Source organism: Microcebus murinus, chromosome 1 (assembly GCF_040939455.1).
Source record: "Microcebus murinus isolate Inina chromosome 1, M.murinus_Inina_mat1.0, whole genome shotgun sequence".
In the NCBI taxonomy this organism is placed as follows: Eukaryota; Metazoa; Chordata; class Mammalia; order Primates; family Cheirogaleidae; genus Microcebus; species Microcebus murinus.
The window spans coordinates 351760-372765 of NC_134104.1; the positions used below are offsets into that span (position 1 = coordinate 351760).

Here is a 21006-nt window from a genome sequence, read left to right on the forward strand (position 1 = left end):
GGATTGCTCAAGGTCAGGAGTTCAAAACCAGCCTGAGCAAGAGCGAGACCCCGTCTCTACTATAAATAGAAAGAAACTAATTGGCCAACTAATATATATAGAAAAAATTAGCCGGGCATGGTGGCTCATGCCTGTAGTCCCAGCTACTTGGGAGGCTGAGACAGAAGGATCCCTTGAGCCCAGGAGATTGAGGTTGCTGTGAGCTAGGCTGACGCCATGGCACTCACTCTAGCCTAGGCAACAAAGCGAAACTCTGTCTCAAAAAAAAAAAAAAAAAAGTAAACCCAGGACCCTCCAGGACCAACAGGATAGGCAACTCCAAGCCAGCCTGGTCCCCGAGTGCCCTGGAGGCTTGACCCTGTGGCCTTAGGTCCTCCAGGCCCACGCGGGTCACGGAAGGGCCGTGGCAGGTATAAAACCGTGAACACCGCGTGTGGGCGGTGCTGGCCTGGGCAAGTTCCTGGTCAGTCGTGGGGAGGGGCAGCGGCCAATGCCCCCCTCGTCCCCAGGGGCCCCCCCACTTCCCCCTGTGACCCTGTCCCCAGGGCTCCCCGCGGGGACGCTTCCTCGTCCCCAAGGCGCCTTTCCGGCCCCTGTGACAGAGTTCCCCACGGGTCCCCAGGGCCCCCAGCCGCGGGTCCTTCCCGCCCTACTCCGCGTTAGGCGCCGGCCGGGCCAGGCTGACCGTCCCTCGGTCTGGAAGTTACAGCCCAACCGAATGCACCACCGCGTCCCTGCTTGAGTCCTGCCCTGAGGGAAGCCCTGGCCAGTGCGGCAGCAAGGCTGTCCCACCGAGGTGTCCCTCGTTCCGGCCCCGTGCCTCCTCCCCTCTGCGGTGCAGCATCCCCAAAAGCCTGGGCGGGCGCCCCCGCGCCCTGCGTCCCCGCGTCCTGCGGTCCCCGCACCCTATGTCCCTGCGTCCTGCGTCCCCGCGTCCTGCGGTCCCCGCACCCTATGTCCCTGCGTCTCCGCGCCCTGCGGTTCCCGCACCCTGTCCCTGCGTCCTGCGTCCCCGCGTCCTGCGGTCCTCGCACCCTATGTCCCTGCGTCCCCGCGCCTGGCGTCCCTGCACCCTGCGTCCCCGCGTCCTGCGGTCCCCGCACCCTATGTCCTTGCGTCCTGCGTCTCCGAGTCCTGCGGTCTCCGCACCCTGTGCCCCCCACCCAGCCGTGCAGACCCCGGTCACATTTCTGCGCGCGAGCCGGCCGGGCGGCGCTCGCTGTAGGCGCAGGTGGTCATGGTCGAGGCGCCCGCCTCTCGTGTCTGGGCCCTGCCCTCTGGCTTCAGCCCTGCCCACTCCTCCGCCTGCCCGCTCAGCCCCGCCTGGCCACGCCTGGGGACCAGTGTTTGCAGGGCTCGGGAAGGACTCTCCAAGGGAACCTGGCAACCGCTCCCGCCCCGCAGCCCGGCGACAACCGAGGCAGCCCCGCCGCTTGCTGGACTCTGCAGCCTGGGAGCGGCCTCTTCTGCGGGCTCTCGGGGGCCACTGAGGCTGGTTTCCAGGAGGTAAACTGAGGCCCCGCCAGGCAGCCGGGCTCCTGAGCCGTTCCCTCCCGCAGAGACATAACCGGGGAGAGGCGGCTGCGGCTCACCTGCCCCGACCGTCCTCTCCTAGGGTTGTGACATGCTGGACTCGTCTGTGGCGGAACAAATGACCCGACTGACGCTGAGACTCTTGGGACAGGTGAGACGGGCCGGACACTCCTGTTCTTAACAGCTCCTTAAAGGAGCTCAGTTTAGGTTTGCCCAACAGAACTTAAGATGACACACCCAACAGTCCTCCCTCTGAAGTATATTCCTGTTTCCAAAGCAAACCTCTTTTCAGTGGTTTTTAGCCTCATAATAAAATGTGGTTTCCTGGGTTTTTTTCTTTGCATTTATACAGAGCCCAGTAGACTCTTCCAGCAGTTTGTGCATTCAGGAGGCAGGCACGAACCCACCCACAGCCCCCCAAAGCTCCAGCAGAGTGTCCCGGGAGTCAGTGTTTAAGGGACACTCCCTTTGGAGACAGAGCCCTGAGGGTGCAGGATGCTGAGCCTGGGGGCCGGTGGCCTGGCAGACCCATTCTCGTGCCTGGTCTTAACCTTCCCTGATGGGCCTGCCTGTCCTCTGGGGGTCCCCAGGGGCACCCCTTGCCTGCCTTGTTCCTCTGGCGGTGCCTGCCCCCAGCCTCTCGCCAACCCTGCACCCCACGTCCAGATGGTCCATGGGCTGCCATGGGAGGGGCTGACAGGGGTCACCCCAGACAGACCCAGTGGGCAGCTGCTGAGCCCATGACCCAGGTGGGGTGACCAGGATGCTCACTGGTCAGGAAGCCCAGGTGGCCTCACCTAGACGGTTTCCTCTGCGGCTGTTCCCCAGAAATCTGCCTGAGGGGCCAATGAGAGCATCCGTCCCATGCACTGCATTGAATGCATGACCAACGCAGTCCCCAGGAGGACACCAGTGGCCCTTGCATCCCGTCCATGGCACCCTCACACAGCACTTCCTGCTCCCAGCACTTGCGTCTGGGGTGCTGGCCGCATGGGAAGCCACTTGGTTGTTCCCAGAGAGGGGCGCATTCTCCACTCACATGGAGCCTCTGTCCCCATCACCCACTCTGTTCCTCACAGAAGCTGGAGCAGGAACGAGAGAACGTGGATGGGGACTCTGAGGGCCCCCACCTCCTGCCAGGTGAGAGCTGTGGGGTGGGGGGCACAGGCATGAGGGCAGCCCCTCCAAGGGGAGGCAGCAGACAGGCCCTGGGAATCGCCCCCTGGGGACAGCAAGCCTGCCCTCCAAGTGCTTCCTTTGCATCGGAGCTGAACGGCCTTTGTTTCCACCCTCGGAGCATCCCCCCACCTTACCCCCGTTAGCCTGTAAACCTCATCACGCGCACTGTGGATGGGGAAATGGAGGCACAAAGAGGTTAGGTAACCTGCCCCAGGTTGCTCAGCTCAGAAGTGGTCACACCCAGGTTGCACTGAGCTTGCCCTGGGCACAGGTGGGGGCAGCTAGGGAGGCCCAGAGGAGCATTTCTTGTTCTTCGAGAAACATGGGGCAGCCCTTGGGCCGTAGGGGCTCCAGGCACCTCCCAAGAGCAGCCGGCAGAGCCGAGGGTCCCAAATCCAGAGAGGAAATCCCAAACCAGGTCCCCTGACTGAGGGGCGGGAGTGAGCAGACAAGATGGCTGCAAACGTGCCAGTGGGGACCAGATTCCCGGCAGCCCCGGGGACCAGCTGTTTGAGGTCCCAGCACCCGGCTACACTGTGATGCGGGGAGGGGACAGGGCTGCTGTGCCCAGGGTGAAGAAGGAGGCCAGAGCCCTGGCCTGGGGCTGACCTGACCCCTTCCAGAGCCTTCTCGGGAGTGCAGACCCCTTCCTGGAGAAGTGGAGGCGCTTGGCAGTCACACCAGTCTCCAGACGGCTCGGGGCCAGCGAAGCCAGGCTGTGCCCACCTTAGGGCTCCTGCTTCCCGGACTTTGCACCATGGTGTGCAGAGCAATGCGGGGGGTTGGTCCTGGACGAATCTGCACCATGTGACTTCCAGCTCCTTTCCGGGAAGGAACAGACCGAGTGCCCTGATTACCCTCCACCCCGCTGCTGCCCCTCCCCCGCCCCCAGGCTCTGGTCTCTCCTGTGGGATAAGTGTTTGCTCCCAGGTCACCCCAGGTGCCCAGGAGTGTGGGTGAGGTTGGGGCAGTCTGACAGGTCTGTGGTGACGGTGACGTCCTCCTGAGTGCGTCCCTCAGTGCGCAGTGTGTGCTTCCCTCCAGGAGAGCAGGACGGGCCGGAGGACGCCCTGCGCAGAGCTCTGAGGAGGAGGAAGGACCTTCTGCAGAGGCTCCGGGTAGGCCTGGCCAGGCTCCTGTGGCTGAGACTCTGGCCCGGCCACAGGCGCAGGGGGCGGGCAGGGGTCTTGTGGATTCTTGGTCCCGGTTCTCTAACGTCTGCAACTGGCAGACCGGTGAGGGACGACTGGTGAGCAGCTAGCAGCCCTTATGCCTGGCCTCCTGAAGCGTGCACACGCCAGACCCCGACAAGAGCACCGCTAGTTTAGAGACCTGCCAGGGTTACTCTGACCAAAGGTGGAAGCGTTGAGCAAGGGCCCAGTTCTGGAGGGAGAAGGAACACTAGGGTGCCCAGGGCTCCCAAAGGCTCAACCCCCCAGCTGCAGGGGACGACCACAGCAGGCAAGCAGCAGTGGGGGAGGGGGAGCTGCCTTTCCTGGAGGCCTGAGCTGTGCTTGAGAAGATGCACTCTGTTGGCCAGGAAAAGAAAATGACCAGAAAATTAAAATTATAGTTAAAATCATTTGGTATATTAGTTAAAATAGTTAAAATTATTTGGTAAATTTTTGTTTTTTGAGACACAGTCTCACTCTGTTGCCCAGGCTAGAGTGCCATGGCATCAGCCTAGCTCACAGCAACCTCAATCTCCTGGGCTCAAGCAATCCTCCTGCCTCAGCCCCCTCAGTAGCTGGGACTACAGGCATGTGCCACCATGCCCGACTAATTTTTTCTATATATATTAGTTGTCCAATTAATTTCTTTCTATTTTTTAGTAGAGGCGGGTCTCACTCTTGCTCAGGCTGTTTTTGAACACCTGATCTCTAGCGATCCTCCCGCCTCGGTCTCCCAGAGAGCTAGGATTACAGGGGTGAGCCACCATGCCTGGCCTATTTGGTAAATTACAGGGGTGACCCACCATGCCTGGCCTATTTGGTAAATTCTAAAAGGAGCAAAACTCTCCTGTGTGCACCACATGAGGAGTCCTTGGGCTTCACTTTCCGGCATCCTGGCTCCCAGCTGGGCTGAGGCTGGAGCAGCCCCAGGCTCCCTATGCCCAGGCTGGGGAGAGGGAGCCCAAGGAGGCTCCAGCTGGGCTGAGGTTGGGGCAGCCCCAGGCTCCCTGTGCCCAGGCTGGGGAGAGGGAGCCCAAGGAGGCTCCAGCTGGGCTGAGGTTGGGGCAGCCCTAGGCTCCCTGTGCCCAGGCTGGGGAGAGGGAGCCCAAGGAGGCTCCAGCTGGGCTCTGCCCCACCCCATGCAGCGGGTTCTGCGTCCCCTGCAGGAGCAGCACCTCCTGGATGAGCTCGCCCAGGCCCACTCCTGGAGGGAGCTGCACGGAGGAGCCCGAGGGCCAGCTCTGCCCCCAGAGGTGCCCCACGCCTACCCCGTCGTCACCTCCCCACCTCCACTGGCCCCAGAGCCACCTCGGATCATCCAGCACCCGGTAAGGGAGTGAAGGTGGGCGGAGCATTGTGCAGTGGGGCAGGAGGGACAGAGCTGAGACTTTGCAAGGCGCTGTCCTACAGAGGGGTATGTGGCCTAGTTGGAGAGAGTGTCTGTCGGTCACCCCACCTCTGTCCTCTCAGCCAACCCCAGCAGCATGTGGAAGTGCTTTGAGGGGGTCAGTCTGCTGAGGCCGCCGACGGCTGCATTTGCAGTGCCTGATCTGTTGTGGGTCCTCTCTGTCCTCATGGGCCTGATGGGCAGTTGGGCCTCTCCTCTCAGCCTCCCTGGCCTCCACCCCTGGTCCCAGGAGTAGGAGTGTTAGTGCAACCAGAGGCCCTGAATTTGGGGAGTGTGTCAACTCTTTTTCAAAATTTTATAATCGGCCAGGCGCAGTGGCTCACGCCTGTGATCCTAGCACTCTGGGAGGCTGAGACGTGAGGATTGCTCAAGGTCAGGAGTTCAAAACCAGCCTGAGCAAGAGCGAGACCCCCGTCTCTACTAAAAAAAGAACGAAATTAATTGGCCAACTAAAAATATATAGAAAAAATTAGCCGGGCGTGGTGGCACATGCCTGTAGTCCCAGCTACTCTGGAGGCTGAAGCAGGAGGATTGCTTGAGCCCAGGAGTCTGAGGTTGCTGTGAGCAAGGCTGACGCCACGGCACTCTAGCCCGGGCAACAGAGTGAGACTCTGTCTCAAAAAAAAAAAAAAAAAAAATCCACAATGAGCTACTACTATCTCTCTATTAAAATGGTTAAAATCAAAAAGATTGACCCTTTTCTAGTTCTAGTTCATAAGCATGATGTTCACGTGCATGTGTGAGATGTGCCTCCCCCAAACCTTGTCACGGCCAACACTGGCACATTACCCATCTGACATGAAAAAAAGGACTGACCATACCAAGTGTTGGATGCCTCCATTAAAGCTGGATTAATGAAACCAAGCATTCGCTTACTCTGATGAAGATAGGAAATGTGGGAAACAGTAGAAATATTAATACCATGTCTTAAGTGATACCAAACTCAAATATCTTTGTATTTAACCTCTGGGGTTAATAATTTAAAGTTCTCCTTGGATGCATAGATGGATGGATGGTTGAATAGGTGGATGGGTGGATGGATAGATGGGTGGATGGATGCATAGTTGGATAGGTGGATGGATGGATGGATGGATGGATGGATGGATGGATGGATGGTTGGATGGATGGTTGGGTAGATGGATGAATGGAAGGATGGATGGATGGTTGGATAGGGGCATGGATGAATGGTTGGATAAGTGGATGGATGGATGGTTAGATAGGGGGATGGATGGATGGATGGTTGGATAAGTGGATGGATGGATGGTTGGATAGGGGGATGGATGGCAGGATGGATGGATGGTTGGATAGGGGCATGGATGGATGGTTGGATAAGTGGATGGATGGATGGTTAGATAGGGGCATGGATGGATGGTTGGACAAGTGGATGGATGGATGGTTAGATAGGGGGATGGATGGATGGTTGGATAAGTGGATGGATGGATGGTTAGATAGGGGGATGGATGGATGGATGGATGGATGGATGGATGGATGGATGGTTGGATAGGGGGATGGATGGATGGATGGATGGATGGATGGTTAGATAGGGGCATGGATGGATGGTTGGATAAGTGGATGGACGGATGGATGGTTGAATAGGGGGATGGATGGATGGATGGTTAGATAGGGGGATGGATGGATGGTTGGATAAGTGGATGGATGGATGGATGGTTGGATAGGGGGATGGATGGATGGTTAGATAGAGGGATGGATGGATGGTTGGATAAGTGGATGGATGGATGGTTAGATAGGGGGATGGATGGATGAATGGATGGATGGTTAGATAGGGGGATGGATGGATGGATGGATGGATGGTTGAATAGGGGGATGGATGGATGGATGGTTAGATAGAGGGATGGATGGATGGTTGGATAAGTGGATGGATGGATGGATGGTTGGATAGGGGCATGGATGGATGGTTGGATAGGGGCATGGATGGATGGTTGGATAAGTGGATGGATGGATGGTTGGATAGGGGGATGGATGGATAGATGGAAGGGTGACTGGATAAGTAGATAGATGGGTGGATGGATGGCTGGGTGTCTGGATGGGTGGACAGGTAGACGAATGGATAGATGGATGAGTGGATGGGTGGGTGGATGGGTGAGTGGGCAAACACTGTAGAACGCATTCTCTGAGGACGCATTCAGGCAGCTAATCACCTGGCTCTTCCCAGGTCCCACAGCCTCCGGCCACCATCATTCATCAGTTGCCTCAGCAGCCGCTCATAGCACAGATTCCTCCTCCCCAGGCCTTCCCTACTCCAAGGTCAGGAACCTTTAAGGAAGGTAAGTGTTCCATATTAATGTTGTTATGGGTGCATGAAATTTTCTACTGAAAGGGAAAATATTTCTGTAAGCAGAATAGTTATTTAGCATCAGCTTTTAGCTATTCAACACAAAAATAACTTCAAGAGATTCTTATGTGATGGATAGCTCTGAGGGAAGAAAACAAGGTATAAGGAAGAGGACTAGACTAGGACTTGAAAGAATTGAGCTCCAATTCCAACTCTTCCAATTATTAGCTATACAAAAGCTGTGATTAAACTGCTTCTTTTCTCTTTTTCTTTTTCTTTCTTTCTTTTTTTAAATTTTTTTGAGACAGAGTCTCACTCTGTTGCCTGGGGTAGAGTGCTGTGGCATCGGCTTAGTTCACAGCAACCTCCAACTCCTGGGCTCAAGCGACCCTCCTGCGTCAGCCTCCTGAGTAGCTGGGACTAAAGGCATGCGCCACCATGCCCGGCTAATTTTTTCTATGTTTAGTTGCCCAGCTATTTTTTTTTTCTATTTTTTAGTAGAGATGGGGTCTCGCTCTTGCTCAGGCTGGTCTCAAACTCCTGACCTCAAGCAATCCTCCCGCCTCGGCCTCCCAAAGTGGTAGGAATACAGGCATGAGCCACCCCGTCCACCAAAACTGCTTCTTTTAAAATAACTTTTAAGCTGGGTACAGTGGTTCACACCTGTAATCCCAACACTTTGGCCAGGAGTTTGAGACCAGCCTGAGGAACATAGTAAGACCCCATCTCTACAAAAAAATAGCAAAATTAGCTGGGCGTGGTGGCGCTTGCCTGTAGTCCCAGCTGCTCAGGAGGCTGAGGCAGGAGGATTGCTTGAGCCCAGGAGTTCAAGGCTGCAGTGAGCTGTGATGACGCCATTGCACTTTATTCCTGGCAATGAGGTGAGACCCTGTCTCAAAAAATAAAAACTAAAAAATAACTCTTAAATACTTGATTTTTAAAACAGTTTTATTGAAGTGACAGAATTTAGGTGCCCATATTTAAAGTGTACAATTTGAGAAGTTTTAACATATATTCATATCTGTGAAACCATCACTACAATCAAGAGAGAGAACATCTCCATCACCCCCAAAGTTCCCTCATGTTCCTTTCTATTCCCTCCTTGCTGACCCCCTCATGCAACTGCTGAGTAGCCTTCTGTTGCCATGTATTAGTGTGCATTTTCTAGATTTTTGTACAAATGGCATTACACAGAACACACTCTTTTTTGGTATGGCTTCTTCCACTCGCGTGACTGTTTTCAGGGCTGTCACTGTTGCAGGTGATCAGCTGGATCCTTCCGGCTGCCTAGCCATGTTCCATCGTGTGGGCATCTTAGTTTGTTGTCCATTCACCTCTTGATGGATGTCTCAAGTTCATTTAGTGTTGCTTTTGACAGAATGCCTGAAACTGGGTAATTTATGTTGAGAAGGAGTTTATTCCTTGCATTTATGGAATCTGGGAAGAAGTCCCAGGCTGAGGGTCCACGTCCGGTGTGAGCTTCTTGCTGGTGGGGACTGCAGAGTGCAAGGTGACACAGGGGCCGGGCGCGATGGCTCACGCCTGTGATCCTAGCACTCTGGGAGGCCGAGGCAGGAGGATTGCTCAAGGTCAGGAGTTCGAAACCAGCTCTGAGCAAGAGCGAGACCCCGGCTCTACTAAAAATGGAAAGAAATTAATTGGCCAACTAATATATATAGAAAAAATTAGCCAGGCATGGTGGTGCATGCCTATAGTCCCAGCTACTTGGGAGGCTGAGGCAGAAGGATCGCTGGAGCCCAGGAGTTTGAGGTTGCTGTGAGCTAGGCTGATGCCACGGCACTCTAGCCTGGGCTACAGAGCAAGACTCTGTCTCAAAAAAAAAAAAAAAAGGTGGCGCAGGGCACCCGGTGGGGGTGGGGGGTTGAGTGTGCTGACATGCCAGCTCAGGTCTGTCTTCCTCTTACAAAGCCACGGGTTCCCCTGCCCATGACGTATTAATCCATCACAACACTAACCCACCAATTCATGAGTGGATTAATCTACTCCAATCTCCTCTTAAAGGATCCTCCTTTCAATACTGACGCACTGGGATTAGGATTCAACATGAGTTTTGGAGGGGCATTCAAACCACAGCAGTGGGCATTTGGGTTGCTTTCAGTTTTTGGTTATTACGGAAAAAGCTGCTGTAGATATTCATGCATGTGTCTTTCTTTGGACGTATGCTTTTATTTCTCTTTGAGTAAGTATCTATGAGTGTAATGTCTGAATCACATGGCAGATGTATATCTAGCTTTTATGAAACTGCCAACCTGTTTCCTATCGTCTATACCATTTTATGCCCTCACCAGCAGTGTTTGAGAGTTCCAGTTACTCTATAACCTCATGACACTTGGTACGGTCAGGCTTTTTAATTTTAGCCACTGTAATAGGGATGTAGTGGTAGCTCATTGTGGTTTTAATTTGCATTCCCATAATGAGTGAGGGTGCTGGGAGTCTAGGGACAGACCTGTGTGTAGAATGGCTGAGTCATCTGAGAGGTGTTCCCAGTTCTGTCCCAGTGATCTGTCTATCCCAGCGCCAGGACACGCGTGGGGAATTACTGTTGCCCCACCACATGTGGCAGTGTTACATACAGAATAGATCTGTTGGGTTTACCCAGCAGGACTGTGATTTCCAGGGTCTGGCTGCTGTGGAAAGAACCGTTGACACATGTTACAATGTGTCAGGGTACCTGAGTGTGTTAGCTTCCTGTGGCTGCTGTGACAAAGTACCATGAACTGGGGGCTTTAAAACAACAAGAATTGGCCAGGTGTGGTGGCTCACGCCTGTAATCCCAGCACTCTGGGAGGTCGAGGCGGGCAGATTGCTCGAGGTCAGGAGGTCAGTGAGACTCTCTCAAAAAAAAAAAAAAAACAAGAATTTATTTCCTCATAATTCTGAGGTCCGAGTCCAAGATCAGGTGCCGGCAGGGCTGTGCTCCACCTGGGCTCCAGGTGTTCTTGGAGGAGGCTACTGCTCCCCCCTTTCCTCAGGGGGCTTCTTCCCTGTGTGTCCTCTTCCGCCTCACGCTCCTGCCTCACAGAGACATCTCACTGCGTCAGGGCCGACCTGGAGAACCCAGGACGGCCTCCTCCTTTCCAGATCCTTGGTTACATCTGCAAAGACCTTTTTCCAAATAAGGCCGAACTCTGGGATCTTGGGGACTGAGACAGGGACACACCTTTCTGGGGTCACCGTGCAGCCCAGGGGCACTTAGCGGGAAGGCCGAACTCGCCACAGGCCCCGAGGCCCCGCGCGCACACACGGGTGTGCCAGCGTGTCCTCCGGTGCTCGTGAGGCACCGTCTCTCTCACGCGTGTGACACACTAGAGCTGTCACGGCGGAGCTGTCGCTCGCCCCTCTCCTTCCAGACATGGTGGACCTGCTGCTGCTGCAGAGCGCCCAGGCGCACCAGATCCTGACGCACAGCCTCCTGCTGCAGGCCCTGCCCCGCCCCGCCCCCCAGGCAGGCGCGCCGCAGGCTCCGACCAGGGGACCCGGGAATTTCTGCGTGAGTAACCCTGCAAGGCCATTCCTGGCTGTCTGTGGTCCGGCGGTGAAGCCCCTGCGCCCGCCAGCCCCGCCCCAGACGGGGAAGGCGCGGCGCAATAGGCGGGAAGCTGCCTCCTGTAGCGGTGCAGCCCCTGCCATCCGGGCACTGGGACCCCGGGTCGGACCGGCGCAGGGCGGATTCCCGGAGGGGGTGCTGGGCGGGGCTGGAGCGTGCCAGGGAGGGTGGGGCGTCCCGGGGGTCCCTCGGGCGGTCCTCAGCCGCGAGCTCGCGCCCGACCGCAGTGGGCTCCACCTGCCGTCCCGCAGGCCGCGAGGCCGAGGCCGCCCGCCGCGCCCCGACAGCACCGACTCCGGCACCGGCACCGGCACCAGCACCGCCACGCCTGAGCGCGTAGGTCGGGGGGACCCCAGCCCCGGGGGCGCGGGCGGGAGGGCGCGGGCAGGGCCTGCGGAGTCCCGAGAGACCCCGCGTCCCCCGAACGTCGCGGCCTCAGTCCCAACGCCGCGTGGGGGAGACCCCTCGGCCTCTCCTAGCGGCCGCGTCCTGCCGGTGCCCGCCGGGTAAGGCGGAGTCTTCCCTTCGGTCCGCACCGGGCCGGCGGGAACTGGGAAATGCCTCGCGGTGGGGCCAGGCTCTGCCCAACTTGTGAAACACAGAGACTTCGTCAAGGAAGAATTTAAGAGAAATGGCCCAGGAGCCGTAATAGAAAAGATCAGTAGCTTTAGCCACACAAAGTGCAGACACCCCCAGTCCCCATGAGCGGCACCAAACACAAGGTCAGGTAAGCTGGGGGCCTGTCCTCGCACGCGTAGGACCGGGCAGCGGGCTGTGTGCGCGCGTTTGTGCGCGTGCGCACGTGTGGACTACACCTGCCCAACGTTCCCTTCCTGGAACTCACCCTCCAGCGGACCAGGGGGAAGGCGCTTCCGTCTCCCCAGCATGTTCCCTCCCGCCTGTCAGGGCTTATTTTTGTTACTTTTCTTTTTTTTGAAGGCTGGGTTTATGTTCCTTTGCTGTTTTACTTTTATTTTTTATAGACAGGGTCTGGCTCTGTTGCCCAGGCCGGAGCGTGGTGGAGACATCACAGCTCACTGCAGCCTTCAATCCCGGGGCTCAAGGGACCCTTCTGCCTCCAGTCCTAGTGGCTGGGACTACTGGCGCACCACCACACCCAGCTAAATTTTTAAAAATTTCTGTAGAGATGGGGTCTCATTATGTTGCCCAGGCTGGTCTGCACCTCCGGGGCTCAAGGGACCCTCCCACCCTGGCCTCCCAAAGTGCTGGGATCACAGGCATGAGCTGTGCTCCGGACCCCTTGCTTTTTTTATTTTTATTTTTGAGACAGAGTCTCACTTTGTTGCCCTGGCTAGAGTGAGTGCAGCGATATCAGCCTAGTTCACAGCAACCTCAAACTCTTGGGCTCAGGCGATCCTGCTGCCTCGGCCTCCTGAGTAGCTGGGACTACAGGCATGTGCCACTGTGCCCAGCTAATTTTTTCTACATATATTTTTAGTTGGTCAATTAATTTCTTTCTATTTATAGTAGAGATGGAGTCTCGCTCTTGCTCAGGCTGGTTTGGAACTCCTGACCTTGAGCCATTCTCCTGCCTCAGCCTCCCAGAGAGCTAGGATTACAGGCATGAGCCACGGCACCTGGCCTAGACCCCTTACTTTTTAATGTTATTTTTATTTAAATATTATTTTTAAGTGTCATGCGTAAGTTTTCATTCCCTCCTACTGAGATTCCCTAAGATTCTCACAAGCAGGCCCCTGTTTCTACCTTTGTATCCTTGGAACCTTGCAGGTGGGAGGCAAGATGTTGCCACTGTTCAGCCACTCGCTGGAGTCCGGTCCCCTCTGGCGAGCTCCTGCGGGGGGGACAACTGATCCCACCTGGACTGACAGGTCTGAGCTCTGCCTGAACCCGGCGGAGCTGCAGTGCTGACCTCTGCCTCTCTCAGAACCATCTTTCTGTGCACTCTTGGATGTGATTCCAGAGACCGTGATGCTCTTGTTACAAAAGCATGAATTAAAGGTCTGACACCATATCCTATTTTCACACTGATTTTTTTTTTTTTTTTTTTTTTTTTTTAGAGACGGGGTCTCGCTATGTTGCCCAGGCTGGAGTGCAGTGGCTATTCACAGGCGCGATCCCACTACTGATCAGCACGGGAGTTTTGACCTGCTCCGTTTCCGACCTGGGCCGGTTCACCCCTCCTTAGGCAACCTGGTGGTCCCCCGCTCCCGGGAGGTCACCATATTGATGCCGAACTTAGTGCGGACACCCGATCGGCATAGCGCACTACAGCCCAGAACTCCTGGGCTCAAGCGATCCTCCCATCTCAGCCTCCCGAGTAGCTGGGACTACAGGCGCGCGCCACCGCGTCCGGCAATCACACTGATTTTTTTAACATGGCTTTTCTCTTTAGTTCTATTTCTCAACATAATTATTTATTTAATAGAGGGAAGAAATGTGGCAAGAGTTGATGGTCTTTGGACGGCCTGGTCTCTGGCTGGGCCGCCTGGGCCTTGACACTGGACTGGAGGCTCAAGATTAAAGAGCTCCCTGGGGCCTGGATGGGGCCCCAGCAGGGCAGCCCCTCCTGCGGATCCAAGCCGGCTGCAGAGGTGGGCGAGAAGTGCCTCTTTACCAGAGCACTGGAATTCTGAGGAAAGATCAGGAGACGCCCAGAGAAGAGAATGAGGTTTATGTCTCTCAATTCTAGAGCTTTAAAAGCATCTGACGTGTCCGCCCAGAGAAAGGAATGGGCATTTCTGCTGTGCCTCAGTGCTCCACTCGGGTGCAGCCCCGACGTCGCTGGTGCCTCCGCAGCCCATGGGACAGCGGCGGCCAGCTGAGCTTCCAGCTGGGACCCAGAGGGGAGGGGTCCGTCCCCACCCTGTCCTCCGGTCCGAAGCCTTGGGCATCAGAAGAGGCCCCTGCTCAGGGGCTGGAGCCTGGTTCCCGTGCGTCGGTTCAGCTCGTCCAACACCAGCTTCTCCTTCTGGTGCATCTGGGGGGAGGAGGAAGCGCTGGGCCTGGCCCGGAGCCAGCGCACCCCGCCCTCGGGCCGGCTCCCCAAGAAGCACCTCCGCACCTCCACCAGGGGGCGCTGCTCCTTCAGGGGGGACCTGGTTCTGTCCACCTCAGAGCAGCACCTGCGCGCAGTGCGCCGCCCGCAGGCAGGGAGGGCCCCTGGAGAGAAAATCTTTTGTGAAGATTTTCTAAACGTTAAGCTTTTATTTTATTTTATTTTTTGAGACAGAGTCTCACTTTGTTGCCCAGGCTAGAGTGAGTGCCGTGGCGTCAGCCTAGCTCACAGCAACCTCAAACTCCTGGGCTCAAGCAATCCTCCTGCCTCAGCCTCCCGAGTAGCTGGGATTACAGGCATGTGCCACCATGCCCGGCTAATTTTTTATATATATAAATTAGTGGTTAGTTGGCCAATTAATTTCTTTCTATTTATAGTAGAGACGGGGTCTTGCTCTTGCTCAGGCTGGTTTTGAACTCCTGACCTCAAGCAATCCGCCCGCCTCGGCCTCCCAGAGTGCTAGGATTACAGGTGTGAGCCACCGCACCCGGCCCGTTAAGCTTTTTGACCAAACATCAAGTGCTGGTGCTCAGGCCTTCCGACCAATCGTGAACACACAGCACAGCTAAGCGGTGTCGGGGAGCTGGGCTGACGTCTGAAACAAACCTCTGTGAGCCTTTCACAAAGGGCAGGACGTGAGCCTTGGTCTTTGCCTGGGGCGCTCAGGTCTAGGCTGGGCAGAGGCTGGGGCTTCCACCCAGACACACCCGCTCGGGTGGGAAGGTGGTCGGGCTCCTACCTTCTGCCAGTCTGCCTCCGTGCTGTGTGTGAAGCCCAGCAGGTGACACAGTCCGTGGGTGGCAGTCACCTGTCAGAATAAAGTACTGGCTAGGGACGATCCGACAGGACGCTGTCCCTTCAGGACTCAGCCCAGTGTCACGGGTGCTCTTGGTAAGGCGCAGGACGCAGTCACCCGAGCTGTGCTGAGTCAGGGATGCCTCTCTGGAGTTGGAGAGGGAAGCGGAGGGAAGGCCTGTCAACCGACAGGTCTGGAGTGCTCCTCTGAGCAGGAGCCCTGGAGACCGGAGGTGGCCCCGGCCTGCCAGAGGCCACCCCACGAGGGTGGGGTTCAGGGATTGAGAGGTAGACCGGGGACTGTCACTGTAGCAAGCTGAACGTCTCCCCTGGGATGGGGTGAAGGAAGGAGGTGGCCCAGCTGGGATGTGCCTGGGGCTGGTGTGAGGCCCAGTGGGGCATGGAGGCTGAGAAGGGGAAGGCAAGATGGAAGGCGCAGCTGCAAGGCAGCCGGTCCTGGGGTGCTGGGCTGGCCCCCCTCAGGGTGACGGGGAGCTCACAGGGACAGCCCAGGGAGCCATCCACGTCCCCACTCCCCAGAGATCCCAGGGCTGATCCTGGCTGGGCCACCGCCTTGGCAGGACGAGGGGGCCTTGGCTGAGGTCGTGCCCTCTCGTGCTGTCCAGCTGGGAAGCTCCAAGTCACACGGGAGCACTGGCGTCCCCAAGGATGAGGCAGGGGCAGCCGTTCAACCACAGGAAGGCGCTCAGTGAATCCGAAGGCAAGGCAGACATGAGCCAGTCACATGTTGCTTTTTATTTTTTGCATGAGGCTGAGGAGAAACATCTGGAAGGTCCTGGAGTCTCTGACCCCACCCCCCTCCGGGGCGGCTCAGGGAGAAGCTGACCTGGCGGGTCTCAGCGGCACAGCCTGCTCCTATGCAAGGCTGAGAAGGCTCCCCCAGGGTTTCTTTGTTTCCAGGGTGTGTCCTCTCCTTCCCAGCACTGTCACAGGCCATGCTGACCCCACCCGGCTTGTGTGCCCCTGTCTGTAGGTTCTTTCCAGTGATCCCCGGAACCTATAGCCCTAGTGCAGCCCGTGCCTCCTTAGCCAGGATATGCGATTTTGTGTCCCCACTTACGGTCAGGATGTCGTTGTAATCTTCATCTTCTTTGCACTGCTGGAAGATGTACTCCACTCCCAGGAAAATGTCTCCCAAATTATAGTCATCGGGAAAAGCAGGCTGTGGGAATTCACCGGCTTTCAGATTCTAAAAATGAAGAAAACCAGACTTAGAGAACACCACCTCAGGAACGGTGACCCAGCTGAAACCGCACACATGAAGGTGGCGCAGGGCCAGGAGCAAGAACGGTGGTGGGGTCTGATCTCTGCAGTGGTGCAGGCGCAGCCGAGTCGGCCAGCCCTGTCCCCACCCTGCCTCCCTGTACTTGCTTACTGCTACTGAGGCATCACGTATCCCTGACTGGCATAAGATTTGTGACTTCCCTGATCACTTCTATAAATGACATTGCTATCATCAAACCTAAGGCTGGTCTTTGAGATATCTTCAGACTGTGCATTTGGAGGGGGCGACCAACTGTCACCAAGCAGACCACTGGCTGTGCATGGGGACTGACGCAACAGGTCCTACAACCCGCTGTCTAGAAACTGACTCAGCCCAAGAAGACAACTTCTGCTTCCCAACCTGTGTGTTCATCCCCAGCGCTCTGTCTGCCAAACTTACTTTAAAAACCCTGGCCCCCAAATTCTCAGGGAGACAGACTTGAGAAATTCTCTTGAGAATTTCCCCGCTCAGTACCCTGTGATGTTAAACTCTTTCTGTGCTGAGACCGTGCTGTTTCAGGGTACTGGTGTCGTCCTCTGTGCAAAGGGTCCGGCTGGGCGGTAACACAACCACAGGCGGATGCAGTTGAGTTCGCCCTGGAGACTCTGGCTCGCTGGGCCCGAGGCACACAAGCACCTGCTCTCTGACCACATCGCTCTCAAGCTGCAAGTCCAAGGCTGGGATAGCAGTGTGGGCCTGTGGGGGTGGACTGCACAGCTACCTTACACACGTGACCTAAATGTTTCCACTGTGACAGTGGTCAGAATCAAAACGGAGCCACTAGTGCTAAAAAGAAACCCTGACAAATACAGCTGGGAAAGGCTATAAAGAGAGGATTCTCGGCCGGGCTCGGTGGCTCACGCCTGTAATCCTAGCACTCTGGGAGGCCGAGGTGGGTGGATTGCTCGAGGTAAGGAGTTCGAGACCAGCCTGAGCAAGAGTGAGACCCTGTCTCGACTATAAATAGAAACAAATTAATTGGCCAACTAATATATAGAAAAAATTAGCCGGGCATGGTGGCGCATGCCTGTAGTCCCAGCTGCTCGGGAGGCTGAGGCAGCAGGATTGCTTGAGCCCAGGAGATTGAGGTTGCTGTGAGCTAGGCTGATGCCACGGCACTCACTCTAGCCTGGGCAATAAAGTGAGACTCTGTCTCAAAAAAAAAAAAAAAAAAAAAGAGAGAGAGGGTTCTCATGCTTATGCGCCTTACAGCAAACTATCTCAAAGACTCTGCAAAAGCCACAACCTACACAAAGGCCATCACACCCTCACACAAACATACTTCTGCAAGACACCTGCCCAACAGCTGCCTGTGCCATCTCACACTGACACTGATCTTTGTAGACAAGGATAATTCCTCTAAACAATTATGTAATCCGTCTCAATTTTCCTCTAAAAACCTTGGTCTTCCTTTACCTTCTGAAGCATGCACTAGTTTACTATGGCACATATTTTCACTGCAACGCACCATCCCAAACAAACATAATTTTCTTTTAGAGAGCCTCTCTCTTTGTTATTTAGGTTGACAGGACCTTGTCAAATGAGTTACTTTCCATTTCTTTCATCCCTCATAATGCAGAATCCCACCGATCCACAACTTCTACAAGGACACAATTTTATATTTCTGTTCTTTCTGCTTGATATTTTGTCCTAAATAGTCTTTTTACATTTTCCTGCATAAAGACTATAAAGACCAGTCCACTTAGTGGAGGGCTATTTACACTAAAGCCAGTTGCCTTTCCCTGTGGTTGGATATTTTTGGTCCTATTACAGAAAACAGTAAGTGAACATTTTAATATATTTTTACATTATACATTCAGCATTTTATCTTTTTTTTTTTTTTTTAGGACAGAGTCTCACTCTGTCACCAGGCTAGAGTGCCGTGGTGTCATCAGAGCTCACAGCGACCTCAGACTCCTTGGCTCAAGTGATCCTCCTGCCTCAGCCTCCCGAGTAGCTGGGACTATAGGCATGCGCCACCATGCTGGGCTAATTTTTGTATTTTTTGTAGAGATGGGGTCTCCCTCTTGCTCAGTTGGTGTCAAACTCCTGAGCTCACGGGATCCTCCTGGTTTGGCCTCCCAGAGTGCTGGGATTACAGGTGTGAGCCACAGCCTGCCAGCATTTTATCTCTTCAGTCTTTTATTTTCTCAGGTGTGACACTAGCAGATTAAAGAATATCCTGTTTAAAGGCTCTTGAAATTTATTGACAAATTGCTTTTCAAAAGGTCTGCTCCAATTTATGCTGCTACTGACAGTGTGGTGTGGACGGAAAAATCCAAACTCTGAAATATTTGAAAGAAGTTTATTCTGAGCCAAATTTGAGGACCATGACCTGGAGCCACTCCCAAGAAGCCTCGAACAAGTGTACTCAATGTGGCTGGGTTACAGTTTGATTTTATACATTTCAGGGGGACAGTGGTTATAGGTAAAGTTATAAATCAATACGTGGGAGGCATACATTGGCTTGGCCCCAAAAGGTGGGACATCTTGAAGGGGGGGGCTTATAGGTTACAGGTGGGTTTAAAGATTCTTTGGCTTATTAATTGGTTAAAGGCCTGAAGCTTTGTCTAAAGGCTTAGAATATTTCAACATAAGGAGTTGTTGTCAGAGATAAGCCACAGGACATACATTTGTTGTGTAAATTGAGGACTTACAGGTTTGTCTTGCATATGCTTAGGCCTGTTAATGGGTTACAAAGGATGTCCCCAAAAGAGAGGGGGGCATGATAAGGCAAGTCTGTCTTCCTTTCCCTTGGCAGGCGTTTTAGTTTTAGCATATTCCTTTGGCCATGAGGGATCGGTTTAGTCTGCTCAGGTGGGGGGGTGAGTCTTAAAATTTTATTTGAGTTCACAGTGGGAAGCCTTGAAAAATTGACACAATGTAGACAGTAACCTGATAGCTACCACATCCTGTCTGCGGAAACTATTTACCCCAGACTGTTCTTTTCAGGGTTAATTTTTCCAATCCAAATTCATTAATGAATAACAAAATTGCAGAAGCACTTCACTTCTCTTTTAATTCACTGATAGCATTAAGAGGGGTGAGGCTGGACTCTAGTTAACTTTCCTCTTTCTGTTAGCTTTACCAGTGGAACTGTGGCCCCTGGGTGATGGGCATCGCTCAATGGGGGGTTAACATACTGCTCTACTTTTGTGCATATTTGAAAAATTTCAAAATTAAAATAGAAAATAATATCTGTAATTAACACAGAATTTTTTTTTTTTTTTTAGGATAGACTCTCACTCTGTTGCCTGGCCTGAAGTGCCATAGCGTCAGCCTACCTCACAGGAACCTCAAACTCCTGGGCTCAAGCGATCCTCCTGCCTCAGCCTCCCAAGTAGCTGGGACTACAGGCACGCACCACCATGCCCGGCTAATTTTTTGTATATATTTTTAGTTGTCCACCTAATTTCTTTCTATTTTTAGTAGAGATGGGGTCTCGCTCTTGCTCAGGCTGGTTTCAAACTCCTGACCTTGAGCGATCCTCCGCCTTGGCCTCCCAGAGTGCTAGGATTACAGGCTGAGCCACCATGCCTGGCCTAACACAGGAAATTTACTCTGGAAGGGAGGCTAGACAAAAAAAAAAAAAAAAAAAAAAAGGAACATATTTTTTACCTCATGAAATGGAAAAGAAAGCACATCAGTTGGGACATTTTTCTCTCTGTAGATTCTATTAAGGTGCTGAATATTCTTGTTGTCAACACAGATGATTGCAAGGTCAAATTTCTGCACTCCTAAAATACTCCTTGCAATCTCAATCTTCTTGCGAAGGGGCACTCTCCTGATGGGGATGACTCGCTGCAGATTTCTAATCACCAAACTCATTTCAGGAAGAACAGCCAGCTGTTTAAAAAAGTTTGCAAGAGAACCTGCGGTTAAAATTTAAGAGAAGGACAATCAGTACTAGAAAATAATATAATCCATAAAAATACACATGCACACATAATCAAATCACTTTATTTGGTGGAATTTATTGAAAATCTTAAGAGAATTTACATTTATCATAAGGAAGATATAAAAATGAGAGCATATAAAGGAAGCCACAGAGTCAGGTACACCAGAATCAACATACAGCCAGAAGGAAATTAAGGCCAGTGGAGGGGAAGGAGCCACTTGTAGTGAAAGCGGGTGGGTGGACCAAGCCAGGAATAGGGTGCCACTGCCGGGTGGGGGTAGGGAAGAGGACAGGCATGGGGGAGGGAGGAGTATGGGGAGAGGGCGGGTACGGAGGATGGGGTGGTGGGGAAGGGGAGAGGACGGGTATGGGGGGGGATGAGGCAGTGGGGGATGGGAGAGGGTGGGTTTGGGGATGGGACGGTGGGGGCAGGGGAGAGGACAGGTATTGGAGAGGGAGGGGTAGGAAGAGAAGAGGGTGAGAGGGGCCGGCGCATGGGATCTTCTTTGGTCTGGGGGCTTTCCGCGGGCCCACACAGCTGAGTACGACGTCCTCATTTCCATGAGGAAGCCGCCACGCACGTACCGCTATGTGAAGCCGGCGGAGCCTGGGCCAAGACGTGGCGGAGGCGCGAGAGCTGCGGTCCACCCCACCGGAAGCCCCGCCAGAAGTCCCGCCGCCAACGGGAGAGCGGAACCTGAAAGCAGTGGGACCGGGTGGGACCCGGCGGCGCGGCGTGGACCGGAAGTCAGTCCGACGCTATTTTCCGCCCGCCGCGCGCAGTGAATCGCTGGCTCCGGCGGCCTGTTCCTTGCGCCTGTATCTCGGCACTGAGGAC

The 21006-nt window shown here is 54.4% G+C and overlaps 2 protein-coding genes and 1 non-coding gene across 6 annotated transcripts; 2 read left to right on the plus strand and 1 right to left on the minus strand.

Moving 5' to 3' along the window:
• Positions 1 to 1332: 1332 nt before the first annotated feature.
• On the plus strand, positions 1333 to 13144 carry C1H21orf58 (chromosome 1 C21orf58 homolog). The gene is made up of 9 exons (XM_075997243.1): positions 1333 to 1506; positions 1616 to 1684; positions 2613 to 2673; positions 3757 to 3830; positions 5051 to 5212; positions 7466 to 7577; positions 10957 to 11037; positions 11364 to 11489; positions 12903 to 13144. The coding sequence occupies exons 2-8, from the start codon at positions 1625 to 1627 to the stop codon at positions 11483 to 11485; spliced, it is 672 nt and encodes a 223-aa protein (XP_075853358.1). The 5' UTR covers positions 1333 to 1506; positions 1616 to 1624; the 3' UTR covers positions 11486 to 11489; positions 12903 to 13144.
• On the plus strand, positions 5986 to 6091 carry LOC142875514 (small nucleolar RNA U13). Its single transcript, XR_012922875.1, has one exon. It is a non-coding gene; the product is annotated as a small nucleolar RNA U13 (small nucleolar RNA).
• A 645-nt stretch (positions 13145 to 13789) lies between the features above and the next one.
• On the minus strand, positions 13790 to 20929 carry YBEY (ybeY metalloendoribonuclease). 4 transcript variants are annotated; one of them, XM_075997120.1, is made up of 5 exons: positions 20754 to 20929; positions 19889 to 20116; positions 16067 to 16195; positions 14930 to 14998; positions 13790 to 14112 (listed from the first exon to the last, which is right to left on the minus strand). In XM_075997120.1, the coding sequence occupies exons 2-5, from the start codon at positions 20096 to 20098 to the stop codon at positions 14026 to 14028; spliced, it is 495 nt and encodes a 164-aa protein (XP_075853235.1). In that variant the 5' UTR covers positions 20099 to 20116; positions 20754 to 20929; the 3' UTR covers positions 13790 to 14025. The 4 variants fall into 4 exon arrangements, with proteins under 4 accessions (XP_075853235.1, XP_012635531.1, XP_012635529.1 ...); XM_012780077.3 differs by having other exon boundaries at positions 19889 to 20142; XM_012780075.3 differs by having other exon boundaries at positions 13790 to 14294; positions 19889 to 20142.
• Positions 20930 to 21006: the final 77 nt, after the last annotated feature.

Bases quoted from the DNA above. Each gene is read 5' to 3' on its own strand.
- C1H21orf58 (XM_075997243.1), top strand. From the start codon at position 1,625: ATGCTGGACTCGTCTGTGGCGGAACAAATGACCCGACTGACGCTGAGA. The intron at 2,674-3,756 runs GTGAGAGCTGTG...GCTTCCCTCCAG, and splicing joins GGGCCCCCACCTCCTGCCAG to GAGAGCAGGACGGGCCGGAG. The intron at 7,578-10,956 runs GTAAGTGTTCCA...CTCTCCTTCCAG, and splicing joins GTCAGGAACCTTTAAGGAAG to ACATGGTGGACCTGCTGCTG.
- YBEY (XM_075997120.1), bottom strand. From the start codon at position 20,098: ATGAGTTTGGTGATTAGAAATCTGCAGCGAGTCATCCCCATCAGGAGA. The intron at 16,196-19,888 runs GTAAAAAATATG...CTTCATTTTTAG, and splicing joins TTTCTTTTCCATTTCATGAG to AATCTGAAAGCCGGTGAATT. The intron at 14,999-16,066 runs GTAAGTGGGGAC...TTATTCTGACAG, and splicing joins ATTACAACGACATCCTGACC to GTGACTGCCACCCACGGACT.